Source organism: Salvelinus alpinus, chromosome 12, assembly GCF_045679555.1.
Source record: "Salvelinus alpinus chromosome 12, SLU_Salpinus.1, whole genome shotgun sequence".
In the NCBI taxonomy this organism is placed as follows: domain Eukaryota; kingdom Metazoa; phylum Chordata; class Actinopteri; order Salmoniformes; family Salmonidae; genus Salvelinus; species Salvelinus alpinus.
Window position 1 is genome coordinate 58,364,091 of NC_092097.1, and position 17,035 is coordinate 58,381,125.

The window sequence follows — 17,035 nt, forward strand, 5'->3', positions numbered from 1 at the left end:
TTTCGTTCATCGAATCTGGGGGTTTATTATAGGCGGGAGTTTTTGCTTGCACTCAAACGTGACAACGGGAACATAAATAACGTTGCCCCAATGTTATTGAGCATAAAAAATGAACACGAAGCAAGTCACCTGCAGGTAGAACTTGTCCGGTGTTTACTGTTTTTACTGTTGCTTGAGTGTGTTTCTTGAGTGTGTGTCTTGCTTCGAGCTGTTTCAGTTCTTGCATTTGGCAAATGTTAGCTTCTTAGCTAGCTAAAGTTAGCTGGGATGCCGCTAACGATTCTGGTACGATATATTTGTGAAAACATGCTGCAGTGTGTTGTGCAAAGTGAACATTTCCATGAATCACGCGATTGGTGCTTTTACTTGCTAGTTAGCACTAGAAAGTGCAACTACCGGTAGCTAGCTATATTAGCTGCTAGTTAGCTAGGCTAGCGTGTATGAATGACACCTACCAGCAAGAAGCTGATGTCAGACCGTTTCTGTTGCTAACCAGTAGCCTCCAATCACTCCAGTATATGAACCTAATCAGACTCTATCCCCGAACACCAGGCCTCAATACGTAGCTACCAGTAGATATCATAGCTAACCTCTGTTAATTCTACCGTTTTTTTGTGTTGCTATGCAGGTATTTTCTCCATGGTGTCTGCCGAGAGGGGAATAGGTGCATGTTCTCTCATGACCTGACCACCAGTAAACCTTCAACCATCTGTAAGTTCTACCAGAGAGGTGTGTGTGCCTACGGAGACCGCTGCAGGTAAGATCCAACATACTGACCACACTGATGGGCTGGAATGTAGGCTACAAATCACAATGGTTTATACAATAGGCCAACTGTGACATTATTACTTACAGGCCCTTCCCAACAACACAGAGAAAGAAAAGTAATAACACATAATAAATTCACAATGATAACGTGGCAATATATACCGGGTACGAGGTAATTGAGGTAGATATACATATAATTAGGAATAAAATGACTAGGCAACAGCTAGATAATTAACAGTAGCAGCAGCATAGGTGATCAAAGTTCATTGGTCGCGTACACAGATTATCATATGTGAAAGCAGGTGCAGCGAAATGCTCATGATGCTTACAGTGCAGTAAGTAAATAACAGTACAATACCAATATACAACATAACCCCCAATCTACAGTCACTGTATCCGTTTTATGCACATAGCCCAACCATCGTGTTCAATATCTGTTATTATGATGGTGTGTGACTCTCTGTGTTGTAGGTATGACCACATCAAGCCGGCTGGTGGTGGTGGTGGTGGAGGGGGGAGAGGTGTGCCCATGGACCTCCCTAACAGAAACCCCATCACTGCTGGGGCATTCATTCCCCCTGGTGTTGCTGTCCCGGGACATCCAGGCAACTCTGCACCCCCACCCAGGCACAATGGAGGGAAGAAACCCCTGGTGCTGAGAGATAGAGGTACAGTACTGAACACTGTATGCTGGAAACACTCAGCTTTGTTATTTTAACTAAAACATAACCAATCTTTGTTAAACAAATACCAAACTTGTTTTTGCATGGATTCCGCGACGCGGTTAGCTTTTAACATCTAGAACCGCTATTGTCCCGGAATCCCGCTTAACTGACAAGTTAAAGTCTGCTTGAAAGAGCCGCTAAGCTCCTAACGTTAGCCATCAAGCTAACGAAGTTAGTCCCAGATGAGTTTTCCAATGAAGCCCTATTTGTCTGGAGAAGTAAATGAGCGGTTCCAATGTGGCAGGACCTGTATCTACTACGCTTTGTTTCAGGACAAACTGGATCACTCAGAGTTCCAATGCGACAATTGTTTGCTTGCCGCGGATTATAGTATTGAGGTGGCTTCCTTAATCACGCAGGTCGCCAGCCTACGTAAGAAACTGGGGAAAGCGCAGAGTGAAATGTTTACCTTTTCTATGCCGGTGGCTGGACGGCGTTCGCGCTTGTTGGATGCATCTCCGCTGGGGTTGCAAAATTCCAGGAACTTTCAATAAATTACATGGTTTTCCCAAAATCCTGTTTGGAGGATTCCAGAAATCAGGAAGGAATAAGCAAGTGTTGCCCGGAGCTCCCACATCTGATAGTGGAGTCAAAGGAGCACAGCCAGAGGAACTTGGCAATCAACAATGGTCGCATGTCACGAGCCGTGGAAGCCGAATACAGCGGCCTCTTGCAAAGCAGTCTACACTCCCAACAAGAGGCCTGGAGCGGATGCAAACAACGAATAGTTAAACCGTCCTGGAGCCTGATATTCCTGCACCTTCCACGCTGGGGGTACCTGTGTCTGGAGCCTGATCTTCCGGCACCTTCCACGCTGGGGGTACCTGTGTCTGGAGCCTGATCTTCCGGCACCTTCCACGCTGGGGGTACCTGTGTCTGGAGCCTGATATTCCGGCACCTTCCACGCTGGGGGTACCTGTGTCCGGAGCCTGATATTCCTGCACCTTCCACGCTGGTGGTACCTTTGTCTGGAGCCTGATCTTCCTGCACCTTCCACGCTGGGGGTACCTGTGTCTGGAGCCTGATCTTCCGGCACCTTCCACGCTGGGGGTACCTGTGTCTGGAGCCTGATCTTCCGGCACCTTCCACGCTGGGGGTACCTGTGTCTGGAGCCTGATCTTCCTGCACCTTCCACGCTGGGGGTACCTGTGTCTGGAGCCTGATCTTCCTGCACCTTCCACGCTGGGGGTACCTGTGTCTGGAGCCTGATCTTCCTGCACCTTCCACGCTGGGGTTACCTGTGTCTGGAGCCGCTGTGCCTACTCCTACTCCTTCCACGATTTCCAAGATTTCAAAGTCGACGTCGGCAACCTTCTGTCCCTGCCCTCGATTGAGCAGGCTTCTCCATCTGTCGGAGGCCTGCACCATCCTGTGAAGAGTGGGAGTGGGCGGATATCCTCACCAGCCGTGATTTTATGCCGCTCCATGTTAAGAAATGACTATTCCTGGTGCAAAAACAATGTCTTTTCCGAAGCTTGAGTAAATTACATTACTAAGCTGCTCCCGAATGTACTATGCCAGGACATGTGGGTTTTAAAGACATTATGAAGGGTGTTTTGAACAGTTGAAACTGGATTTTAAAGAGCTGATTGACTCTCTGCTAGACACTAATAAAAGACTGGCCCTGTGCCCTCTCTGATCATATATGGCCCTGTCCCCTCTCTGATCACATCTGGCCCTGTGCCCTCTCTGATCACATCTGGCCCTGTGCCCTCTCTGATCATATCTGGCCCTGTGCCCCCTCTGATCATATCTGGCCCTGTCCTCTCTCTGATCATATCTGGCCCTGTCCCCTCTCTGATCATATCTGGCCCTGTGCCCTCTCTGATCATATCTGGCCCTGTGCCCTCTCTGATCATATCTGGCCCTGTGCCCTCTCTGATCATATATGGCCCTGTGCCCTCTCTGATCATATCTGGCCCTGTCCTCTCTCTGATCATATCTGGCCCTGTGCCCTCTCTGATCATATCTGGCCCTGTGCCCTCTCTGATCATATCTGGCCCTGTGCCCTCTCTGATCATATCTGGCCCTGTTCTCTCTCTGATCATATCTGGCCCTGTCCTCTCTCTGATCATATCTGGCCCTGTGCCCTCTCTGATCATATCTGGCCCTGTGCCCTCTCTGATCATATCTGGCCCTGTGCCCTCTCTGATCATATCTGGCCCTGTGCCCTCTCTGATCATATCTGGCCCTGTCCTCTCTCTGATCATATCTGGCCCTGTGCCCTCTCTGATCATATCTGGCCCTGTCCTCTCTCTGATCATATCTGGCCCTCTCTGATCATATCTGGCCCTGTTCTCTCTCTGATCATATCTGGCCCTGTCCTCTCTCTGATCATATCTGGCCCTGTGCCCTCTCTGATCATATCTGGCCCTGTGCCCTCTCTGATCATATCTGGCCCTGTGCCCTCTCTGATCATATCTGGCCCTGTCCTCTCTCTGATCATATCTGGCCCTGTCCTCTCTCTGATCATATCTGGCCCTGTCCCCTCTCTGATCATATCTGGCCCTGTCCCCTCTCTGATCATATCTGGCCCTGTGCCCTCTCTGATCATATCTGGTGATTTAAATATTGACTGGCTTTCATCAAGCTGCCCACTCAAGAAAAAGCTTCAAACTGTAACCAGTGCCTGCAACCTGGTTCAGGTAATCAGTCAACCTACCAGGGTAGTTACAAACAGCACAGAAATGAAATCATCAACATGTATTATTCACATCTTTACTAATGCTGCAGAAATGTGTTTGAAAGCAGTATCCAGATCCATCAGATGGGGTGATCACAACATAGCAGCCATATCTAGGTAAACCAACGTTCCAAAGGCTGGGCCTAATATAGTGTATAAGAGGACAGGCTGGGCCTAATATAGTGTATAAGAGGACAGGCTGGGCCTAATATAGTGTATAAGAGGACAGGCTGGGTCTAATACAGTGTATAAGAGGACAGGCTGGGCCTAATATAGTGTATAAGAGGTCATACAATACGTTTTTTTGTAGTGATTCCTATGTTGTTGATGTAAAGAATATTTGTTGATCCGTGGTGTGTAATGAGAAGCAAACAGACTTTGCACTTATGAAATTGCTTATTCCAGTTACTAATAAGCATGCACCCATTTAAGAAAACTGTTTAATCCCTGTGGATTGATGAGGAATTGAAACATTTTATGGTTGAGTGGGATGAGACAAAAGGAATGGCAAATAAGTCTGGCTGCACAACCGATTGGCAAATGTACTGCAAATCGAGAAATCATCTGAATTAAAAGAGGAAAGTACACTATAAAACAAAGGGGGCGGCAAGTAGCCTAGTGGTTAGAGCATTGGGCCAGTAACTGAAAGGTTGCCAGATCGAACCCCCGAGCTGACAAGGTAAAAGTCTGTCGTTCTGCCCCTGAACAAGGCAGTTAACCCACTGTTCCTTGGCTGTCATTGTAAATATGAATTTGTTCTTAACTGACTTGCCTAGTTAAATAAAGGTTACATGAATGATAGTAAAAAGCTTAAATGAAACTTCTGGGGGAAAAGGCCAACTCGGCTCAATCGTTAATTGAATCAGATGGCTCATTCATCACAACTGACTGATGTTGCCAATTACTTTAATGACTTATCCAAACTTATCCATGACATGCCAGCAACAAACTCTGACACTACACATCCAAGTATATCGGACCAAATTATGGAAGACAAGAATTTGAATTCTGTAAAGTCAGTGTGGAAGAGGTGAAAAATTGTCGATCAACAATGACAAGCCACTGGGGTCTGAGGACTTGGATGGAAAATTACTGCGGATAATGGTGGATGATATTGCCACTCCTATTTTCCATATCTTCAATTTAAGCCTACTAGAGAGCGTGTGCCCTCAGGCCTGGAGGGGAGCAAAAGTCATTCTGCTACCTAAGATTAGTAAAAGACCCCTTTACTGGCTCAAATAGCCAACCAATCAGCCTGTTACCAACCCTTAGTAAACTTCTGGATTTTTTTTTTTGACCAGATACAATGCTATTTTACAGTAAACAAATTGACAAGACTTTCAGCGCACTTATAGTGAAGGACATTCAAGCACAGCACTTACACAATTGACTGATGATTGGCTGAGAGAAATTGATGCAAAAAAGATTGGGGGCTGTTTTTTTCGACATCAGTGCGGCGTTTGACATTATTGATCATAGTCTGCTGCTGGAAAAACATACAGTACCAGTCAAAAGTTTGGACGCCTGCTCATTTCAAGGGTTTTTCTTGATTTTTACTATTTTCTACATTGTAGAATAATAGTGAAGACATCAACTATGAAATAACACAAGGAATCATGTAGTAAAGTAGCCACCCTTTGTCTTGATGACAGCTTTGCACACTCCTGGCATTATCTCAACCAGCTTCATGAGGTAGTCACCTGGAAAGCATTTCAATTAACAGGTGTGCCTTGTTAAAAGTTAATTTGTGGAATTTCTTCCAGGTAGAATCAGAAATTCCCCAGTGCAGCTGTGTAACCCCCTTACTTTTTTCAATCTTTACTAATGCCACTGGCTTTGATTTAAGGCCTATGTGTCTGTGTGCGGATGACTCAACAATATACACATCAGCTACTACAGCGACTGAAATTACTGCAACACTTAACAAAGAGCAGCAGTTTGAGTGGATAGCAAGGAATAAGTTGGTCCTAAATTTTCAAACCAAAAGCATTGTATTTGGAACAAATCGTTCACTAAATCCTAAACCTCAACTAAATTTTGTTATAAATAATGTGGAAATTGAGCAAGTTGAGGTCAAAACATATTGATACAAGAGTAGCTAAAATGGGGAGAAGTCTGTCCATTAATAAAGCCCAGCTCTACCTTAACAGCACTATCAACAAGGCAGGTCCTACAGGTTTTGTCCCACCTTGACTACTGTTCAGTCGTGTGGTCAGGTGCCACAAAGAGGATCTTAAGAAAATTGCAATTGGCTCAGAACAGGGCAGCACGGCTGGCCCTTGAATGTACACAGAAAGCAAACATGAATAATATGCATGTCAATCTCTCCTTGCTCAAAGTGGAGGATAGATTGACGTCATCACTACTTGTATTTATGAAAGGTTTAATGCACCGAGCTGTCTGTTTGAAATACTGGCACACAGCTCAGACACCCATGCATACCCCACAAGACATGCCACCAGAGGTCTCTTCACAATCCCTAAGTCCAGAACAGACTATGGGAGGTGCACGGTACTACATAGAGGCATGACTACATGGAACTCTATTCCACATCAGGTAACTGATGAAAGCAGTAGAATCAGATTGTTTTTAAACAGATAAAAATACACCTTATGGAACAGCGGGGACTGTGATGCAACACATACACATTGATTTTGTCTTTTAGATATGTGGTAGTGGAGTAGGGGCCTGAGGGCACGCACTTAGTGCTGTAAAATCTGTTATACCGTTTTAAAAACATTACAATACATTCATAACTGCTTTACTCTTCCTGGGGTCTGGTCAAATTAACTGATGCCTTGGCAGCAGCTAATGGGGATCCATAATAAATACAACCCCCTGGTGCTGAGAGAAAGCTACAGTATGTAGAAACCCCTGGTGCTGAGGGAGAAAGCTACAGTATGTAGAAACCCCTGGTGCTGAGAGAGAAAGCTACAGTATGTAGAAACCCCTGGTGCCGAGAGAGAAAGCTACAGTATGTAGAAACCCCTGGTGCCGAGAGAGAAAGCTACAGTATGTAGAAACCCCTGGTGCCGAGAGAGAAAGCTACAGTATGTAGAAACCCCTGGTGCCGAGAGAGAAAGCTACAGTATGTAGAAACCCCTGGTGCCGAGAGAGAAAGCTACAGTATGTAGAAACCCCTGGTGCCGAGAGAGAAAGCTACAGTATGTAGAAACCCCTGGTGCCGAGAGAGAAAGCTACAGTATGTAGAAACCCCTGGTGCCGAGAGAGAAAGCTACAGTATGTAGAAACCCCTGGTGCCGAGAGAGAAAGCTACAGTATGTAGAAACCCCTGGTGCCGAGAGAGAAAGCTACAGTATGTAGAAACCCCTGGTGCCGAGAGAGAAAGCTACAGTATGTAGAAACCCCTGGTGCCGAGAGAGAAAGCTACAGTATGTAGAAACCCCTGGTGCCGAGAGAGAAAGCTACAGTATGTAGAAACCCCTGGTGCCGAGAGAGAAAGCTACAGTATGTAGAAACCCCTGGTGCCGAGAGAGAAAGCTACAGTATGTAGAAACCCCTGGTGCCGAGAGAGAAAGCTACAGTATGTAGAAACCCCTGGTGCCGAGAGAGAAAGCTACAGTATGTAGAAACCCCTGGTGCCGAGAGAGAAAGCTACAGTATGTAGAAACCCCTGGTGCCGAGAGAGAAAGCTACAGTATGTAGAAACCCCTGGTGCCGAGAGAGAAAGCTACAGTATGTAGAAACCCCTGGTGCCGAGAGAGAAAGCTACAGTATGTAGAAACCCCTGGTCCCGAGAGAGAAAGCTACAGTATGTAGAAACCCCTGGTGCCGAGAGAGAAAGCTACAGTATGTAGAAACCCCTGGTGCCGAGGGAGAAAGCTACAGTATGTAGAAACCCCTGGTGCCGAGAGAGAAAGCTACAGTATGTAGAAACCCCTGGTGCCGAGAGAGAAAGCTACAGTATGTAGAAACCCCTGGTGCCGAGAGAGAAAGCTACAGTATGTAGAAACCCCTGGTGCCGAGAGAGAAAGCTACAGTATGTAGAAACCCCTGGTGCCGAGAGAGAAAGCTACAGTATGTAGAAACCCCTGGTGCCGAGAGAGAAAGCTACAGTATGTAGTTTAGTTTGCCACTAGGAGGTCAAATGTAATGCAGCCAGCAGTATAATCCAGAGGGATGTGTTAACTCGAAATAACACAACGACAAGGTTCCAGTTTAACAAAGTTGACTATACCGTATGAACACACTACAAGGTAGCCATTACACTCAAGGCTAGGTCCATCAACGACTCGACTTCCTGCGCATGCGCACTCTTGACTGAGTGATAGCCCCGTAATAACAGAAATATAGGGATACATAAAACATGAACTTAACAGTATGTTCCCTTCAACTGTATCCTGTTCTCTTTCCTGTGTGTGTGTGTGTGTGTGTTCCAGCCCAGGGCTGTGACAGCAGAATGATGCCTTATGGTGGAGATGGCCCAGAGGTAACCGAGGCAGAGTGTTGGGCGGAATACCATGAAAACAGCGCCCATGCCAAACCTCATTCCTACCTGGACGCCATCAGGACCAGTCTGGAGTGTTCTGCCACGGCCGGCCCCTACCCTGTCTCTGTCCCCTGCCCACAGCAACAGCTCTGTCCCTACGCTGCTGCAGGACAGTGTCACTACGGAAACACCTGCCCCTATCTCCACGGTGACCTGTGTGACATTTGCAGCCTGCAGGTGCTCCACCCACACGACCCTGAGCAGAGGAGAGCTCACGAGAAGGTAGGACCCATACTTTAACACGAACCCTAACGGCACTGGTAGGAGTGTCATACAAACAACACCCTAACCCTAACTGCACTGGTAGGAGTGTCATACAAACAACACCCTAACCCTAACGGCACTGGTAGGAGTGTCATACAAACAACACCCTAACCCTAACGGCACTGGTAGGAGTGTCATACAAACAACACCATAACCCTAACGGCACTGGTAGGAGTGTCATACAAACAACATGAATAGGTCCTTTTGGATATCAAGTAATCAACGTCTATGATGGTGATTTATAAATGAAATAGCTTGGATATGGATCAAGTCTGGATTCATTCCATGTGATGGCTGTCCCTCAGATGTGTATGTTGGTGTTTGAGGCGGACATGGAGAAGGCGTTTGCAGCGCAGCACAGCCAGGACAAGGTGTGTTCTATCTGTATGGAGGTGGTTTATGAGAAAGCTGCTGCCTCAGAGAGACGCTTCGGGATCCTCTCTTCTTGCTGCCACACATACTGCCTCTCCTGCATCCGCCAGTGGCGCTGCGCCAAGCAGTTTGAGAACAAGATCATCAAGTGAGTTGATATCTACTATTCTATACTCCCGAAGCAGTTTTAAAACAAGCTCAGCAAGTGAGTTGATAACAGCTATACACACCAAGCAGTTTGAAAACACCATCAATAAGATACTATACACACCAAGCAGTTTGAAAACACCATCAATAAGATACTATACACACCAAGCAGTTTGAAAACACCATCAATAAGATACTATACACACCAAGCAGTATGAAAACACCATCAATAAGATACTATACACACCAAGCAGTATGGAAACACCATCAATAAGATACTATACACACCAAGCAGTTTGAAAACACCATCAATAAGATACTATACACACCAAGCAGTATGAAAACACCATCAATAAGATACTATACACACCAAGCAGTATGAAAACACCATCAATAAGATACTATACACACCAAGCAGTATGAAAACACCATCAATAAGATACTATACACACCAAGCAGTATGAAAACACCATCAATAAGATACTATACACACCAAGCAGTTTGAAAAAACCATCAATAAGATACTAAACACACCAAGCAGAATGAAAACACCATCAATAAGATACTATACACACCAAGCAGTTTGAAAACACCATCAATAAGATACTATACACACCAAGCAGTATGAAAACACCATCAATAAGATACTATACACACCAAGCAGTATGAAAACACCATCAATAAGATACTATACACACCAAGCAGTATGAAAACACCATCAATAAGATACTATACACACCAAGCAGTTTGAAAACACCATCAATAAGATACTATACACACCAAGCAGTATGAAAACACCATCAATAAGATACTATACACACCAAGCAGTTTGAAAACACCATCAATAAGATACTATACACACCAAGCAGTTTGAAAACACCATCAATAAGATACTATACACACCAAGCAGTTTGAAAACACCATCAATAAGATACTATACACACCAAGCAGTTTGAAAACACCATCAATAAGATACTAAACACACCAAGCAGTTTGAAAACAGCATCAATAAGATATTATACACACCAAGCAGTTTGAAAACACCATCAATAAGATACTATACACACCAAGCAGTTTGAAAACACCATCAATAAGATACTAAACACACCAAGCAGTTTGAAAACACCATCAATAAGATACTATACACACCAAGCAGTATGAAAACACCATCAATAAGATACTATACACACCAAGCAGTTTGAAAACACCATCAATAAGATACTATACACACCAAGCAGTTTGAAAACACCATCAATAAGATACTAAACACACCAAGCAGTTTGAAAACACCATCAATAAGATACTATACACACCAAGCAGTATGAAAACACCATCAATAAGATACTATACACACCAAGCAGTATGAAAACACCATCAATAAGATACTATACACACCAAGCAGTTTGAAAACACCATCAATAAGATACTATACACACCAAGCAGTTTGAAAACACCATCAATAAGATACTAAACACACCAAGCAGTTTGAAAACAGCATCAATAAGATATTATACACACCAAGCAGTTTGAAAACACCATCAATAAGATACTATACACACCAAGCAGTTTGAAAACACCATCAATAAGATACTAAACACACCAAGCAGTTTGAAAACACCATCAATAAGATACTATACACACCAAGCAGTATGAAAACACCATCAATAAGATACTATACACACCAAGCAGTATGAAAACACCATCAATAAGATACTATACACACCAAGCAGTATGAAAACACCATCAATAAGATACTATACACACCAAGCAGTTTGAAAACACCATCAATAAGATACTATACACACCAAGCAGTTTGAAAACACCATCAATAAGATACTATACACACCAAGCAGTTTGAAAACACCATCAATAAGATACTATACACACCAAGCAGTTTGAAAACAGCATCAATAAGATATTATACACACCAAGCAGTTTGAAAACACCATCAATAAGATACTATACACACCAAGCAGTATGAAAACACCATCAATAAGATACTATACACACCAAGCAGTTTGAAAACACCATCAATAAGATACTATACACACCAAGCAGTTTGAAAACACCATCAATAAGATACTATACACACCAAGCAGTTTGAAAACACCATCAATAAGATACTATACACACCAAGCAGTTTGAAAACAAGATCATCAAGTAAGTGCATCTTCTACGTTTCTGGATCTAGACCCAAATTCATATGCGGTACTGAGTAGTTCTGATTTAGGATCAAGTCCATGTAATATTATGATCTTAGATCAGCAATAGATCAGAGTAGATCCTACTCTTGAGATGTTTTATGAATATGTGCCCTGATCTTGTTTCATCTGTTACCATGGCTATCAGGGTGCTAGTATAAGCCCATGTGTAGCCTCCACTGTTATTACTGTGTTTAGAAACTCACATGATCAGGTGATACTGACAACTTGAGGGAGTTGCAGCTAGTTGAACAACAGGATGCCACTGTGATGTGAAGCAGAATGACTGGCCATAATATACAGGGATGTGGCTAACCGTGTGCCTCTCTCTCCAGGTCGTGTCCAGAGTGCAGAGTGGTGTCTGAGTTTGTCATCCCTAGTGTGTACTGGGTGGAGGACCAGGATGAGAAGAACAGACTGATAGAGGACTTCAAGTCTGGAGTCAGGTATGTATATACACAGTACCAGTTAAACGTTTGGACACACCTACTCCTTCCAGGGTTTTATTTTTACTATTTTCTATATTGTAAAATGGTGATGACATAAACCATTGAATCATGTAGTAACCAAAAAAAGTGTTAAACAAATCAAAATATATTTTCTATTTTGAGATTCTTCAAAGTATTCATGCTTTGATGACAGCATTGCACACTCTTAGCATTCTCTCAACGAGCTTCATGAGGTAGTCACAGGTGTTCCTTGTTAAAAGTTAATTTGTGGAATTTCTTTCCTTAATGTGTTTGAGCCAATCAGATGTGTGACAAGGTAGGGGTGGTATACAGAAGATATTCCTATTTGGTAAAAGACCAAGTCCATATTATGGCAAGAACAGCTCAAATAAGCAGAGAAACAACAGTCCATCATTACTTTAAGACTTGAAGGTCAGTCAATACGGAAAATTTCAAGAAACTGTCTGAGAGAATGCAAAGCTGTCATCAAGGCAAAGGGTGGCTACTTTGAAGAATCTCAAATATTTGTTTAACACTTTTTTGGTTATTACATGATCCATATGTGTTTTGATGTCTTCACTATTATTCTACAATGTAGAAAATATAAGGAAACCTTTGAATGAGTAGGTGTTCTAAAACTTTTGACTGGTATGTATGTACGGTATATACACATACTGAACAAAAACACAACATGCAACAATTTCAAAGATTTTACTGAGTTACAGTTCATATAAGGAAATCAGTCAATTGTAATGAATTCATTAGGCCCTAATCTATGGATTTCACATGACTGGGAATACAGATATGCATCTGTTGGTCAGATACCTTACCAAAGAAAAGTAGGGGCATGTATCAGAAAACCAGTCAGTATCTGGTGTGACCACATTTTGCCTCATGCAGCGCGACATCTTCTCGGAGTTGATCAGGCTGTTGATTGTGGAATGTTGTCCCACTCCTCTTCAATGGCTGTGCAAAGTTTCTGGCTATTGGTGGAAACTGGAATACGCTGTCATACACGTCGATCCAGAACATCCTCAATAGGTGACATGTCTGAGTATGCAGGCCGTGGAAGAATTTTCAGCTTCCAGAATTGTGTACAGATCCTTGCGACATGGGGTTGTACCTTATCATGCTGAAACATGAGGTGATGACGGCGGATACATTGCACGACAATCGACCTCAGAATCTCCTCACGGTATCTCTGTGCATTCAAATTGCCATTGATAAAATGCAATTGTGTTCGTTGTCTTTAGCTTATGCCTGCCCATACCATAACCCCACCACCATGGGGCCCTCTGTTCACAACGTTTACATCAGTAAACCGCTCGCCCACATGACGCTATCTGCCCGGTACAGTAAAACCGGGATTCATTTGTAAAGAACACACTTCTCCAGCGTGCAGGTGGCCATCAAAGGTGAGCATTTGCCCACTGAAACGGGTTACTATGCCGAGCTGCAGTCAGGTCGACACGCACGCAGATGAGCTTCCCTGACAGTTTGTGCATAAATTCGGTTTTGCAAACGCCCATTTTCATCAGCTGTCCGGGTGGCTCCTCAGACCATCCCGCATGTGAAGAAGCTGGATGTGGAGAGGCCGGTTGGACCTACTGACAAATTCTCTAAAACAACGTTGGAGGTAGCTTATGGTAGAGAAATTAACATTCAATGCTCTGTTGAACATTCCTGCAGTCAGCATGCCAATTGCGCGCTCCCTCAAAACATCTGTGGCATTGTTGTGTGACACAACTGCACATTTTAGTGGCCCTTTGTTGTCCCCAGCACAATGTGCACCTGTGTAATGATCATGCTCTTTAATCAGCCACACCTGTCAGGTGGATGGATTATCTTGGCAAAGGATAAATTCTCACTAACAGGGATGTAAACAAATTTGTGCACATTTTAGAGAATAACGTTTTGTGCGTATGGAACATTTGCGATCTTTTATTTCAGCTCATTTTTTTATATTTATTTCACCTTTATTTAACCAGGTAGGCTAGTTGAGAACAAGTTCTCATTTGCAACTGCGACCTGGCCAAGATAAAGCAAAGCAGTTCGACACAAACAACAACACATAGTTACACATGGAATGCTTCTACACCTGCATTGCTTGCTGTTTGGGGTTTTAGGCTGGGTTTCTGTACAGCACTTTGAGACATCAGCTGATGTAAGAAGGTCTATATAAATAGATTTGATTTGAGCTAACAAAACATTCAGTCAATAATACAGTAGAAAAAAAGAAAAAAGTGTATATACAGTGAGTGCAAATGAGGTAAGGTAAGGCAATAAATAGGCCATGGTGGCGAAGTAATTACAATATAGCAATTAAACAATGGAAGGGTAGATGTGCAGAAGATGAATGTGCAAATAGAGATACTGGGGTGCAAAGGAGCAAGATAAATACATACATACAGTATGGGGGTGAGGTAGTTGGATGGGTTATTTACAGATGGGCTATGTACAGGTGCAACGATCTGTGAGCTGCTCTGACAGCTGGTGCTTAAAGCTAGTGAGGGAGATATGAGTCTCCAGCTTCAGTGATTTTTGCAGTTTGTTCCAGTCATTGGCAGCAGAGAACTGGAAGGAAAGGCGGCCACGGGAGGATTTGGCTTTGGGGGTGACCAGTGAGAAATGCGTGCTACGAGTGGGTGCTGCTATGGTGACCAGTGAGCTGAGATAAGTCAGGGCTTTACCTAGCAGAGACTTGTAGATGACCTGGAGCCAGTGGGTTTGGCGACGAGTATGAAGCGATGGCCAGCCAACGAGGGCGTACAGGTCGCAGTGGTGGGTAGTATATGTAGCTTTGGTGACAAAACGGATGGCACTGTGATAGACTGCATAGACTGAGTAGAGTGTTGAGGCTATTTTATAAATGACATCGCCGAAGTCGAGGATCGGTAGGATGGTCAGTTTTACGAGGGTATGTTTGGCAGCATGTAGGAAATAGGAAGCCGATTCTAGATTTAATTTTGCATGGGAGATGCTTAATGTGAGTACAGTCTTACCAGACACCTAGGTATTTGTGGGAAACTATCATAGACTACAAAGGGAAACCCAGCCGCGAGCTGCCCAGTGACGCATGCCTACCAGACGAGCTAAATGCCTTTTATGCTCGCTTTGAAGCAAGTAACACTAAAGCATGCATGAGTGCACCAGCTGTTCCGGACGACTGTGTGATAACACTATTGGTAGCCGATGTGAGCAATACCTTTAAACAGGGCAACATTCACAAAGCCGCGGGGAAAGACGGATTACCAGGATGTGTACTCAAAGCATGTGCAGACCAACTGACAAGTGTCTTCACTGACATTTTCAACCTCTCCCTGACCGAGTCTGTAATACCCATGTGTTTCAGCAGACCACCATAGTCCCTGTGCCCAAGGAAGCAAAGGTGACCTGCCTAAATGATTATCGCCCCGTAGCACTCACGTTGGTAGCTATGAAGTGGTTTGAAAGGCTGGTCATGTCTCACATCAACCTCATAATCCCTGATACCCTAGACCCACTCCAATTCGCATACCGCCCCAACAGATCCACAGATGATGCAATCGAACTCTACACTGCCCTTTCCCACCTGGACAAAAGCAACCCCTATGTGAGGATGCTGTTCATTGACTACAGCTCAGCGCTCAACACCATAGTGCCCACGAAGCTCATCACTAAGCTAAGGACCCTGGGACTAAACACCTCGCTCTAGAACTGGATCCTGACTGGCCACCCCCAGGTGGTAAGGGTAGGCAACACGCCTGCCACGCTGATCCTCAACACTGGGGCCCCTCAGGGATGTGTACTTAGTCCTCTCCTGTACTCCCAGTTCACCCACGACTCCAACACCATCATTAAGTTTGCTGATGACACAACAGTGGTAGGCCTGATCACCGACAACAATGAAACAACCTATAGGGAGGAGGTCAGAGAACTGGCAGAACTTTGCATCTTCTCCACTACTGTCCCGTCGATGTGACTAGGGAGGTGCTGTTTCCTGAAGTCCACGATCATCTACTTTGTTTTGTTGATGTTGAGTGAGGTTGTTTTCCTGACACCACACTCCGAGTGCCCTCGTCTCGTCGTTGTTGGTAATCAAGCCTACCACTGTAGTGTTGTCTGCAAACTTGATGATTGAGTTGGACACGTGCATGGCCACGCAGTCATGGGTGAACAGGGAGGGGCTGAGGGGCCCCAGTGTTGAGGATCAGCGAAGTGGAGATGTTTCCTAACCTCACCACCTGGGGGCGGCCCGTCAAAATCCAGGACCCAGTTGCACAGGGCGAGGTTGAGACCCAGAGCCTCCAGCTTTATGATGAGCTTTGAGGGTACTATGGTGTTGAATGTTGAGCTGTGGTCAATGAACAGCATTCCTCTTGTCCAGATGGGATAGGGGAATTGTGATTGCATCGTCTGTGGGCGGGTATGCAAACTGAAGTGGGTCTCAGGTGGAGGTGATATTATCCTTGAATAGTCTCTCAAAGCAATTCATGATGACAGAAGTGAGTGCTACAGGGTGATAACTGAACTAAATGGCTATCTTTGGTACAGGAACAATGGTGGCCATCTTGAAGCATGTGGGGACAGCGATTGAATATGTCTGTAAACACACCAGGCCTCTAGGCTGCTACCGTAGGCTTCTCTAGGCTATTACAACAGGCTGCTGCTGCTGCTACTGCTACTACAGGCTGCTACTACTGCTCTAGCATACTAACTACTACATGCTGCTACTACTGCTACAGGCATCTCTAGGCTGCTACTCTAAGCTGCTACTGCTACTACTAGGCTGCTACTGCTAATACTACTCTAGCATACTAACTACTACATGCTGCTACTACTGCTACAGGCATCTCTAGGCTGCTGCTGCTAGACTGCTACTACAGGCTGCTACTACTGCTCTAGCATACGAACTACTACATGCTGCTACTACTGCT

The 17,035-nt window shown here is 44.5% G+C and overlaps 1 protein-coding gene across 1 annotated transcript in view; it reads left to right on the forward strand.

Annotated features, from left to right (window-relative positions):
• The window catches only part of mkrn2 (makorin, ring finger protein, 2), an 18,700-nt gene continuing 1,665 nt past the window's right edge, over positions 1 to 17,035 (forward strand). The window contains exons 1-6 of the mRNA XM_071336942.1: positions 1 to 135; positions 629 to 757; positions 1,240 to 1,436; positions 8,577 to 8,908; positions 9,256 to 9,470; positions 12,006 to 12,116. Of these exons, the coding sequence (XP_071193043.1) occupies positions 110 to 135; positions 629 to 757; positions 1,240 to 1,436; positions 8,577 to 8,908; positions 9,256 to 9,470; positions 12,006 to 12,116 (1,010 nt within the window). The 5' untranslated portion in view covers positions 1 to 109. The remainder of the gene's footprint in view (positions 136 to 628; positions 758 to 1,239; positions 1,437 to 8,576; positions 8,909 to 9,255; positions 9,471 to 12,005; positions 12,117 to 17,035) is intronic.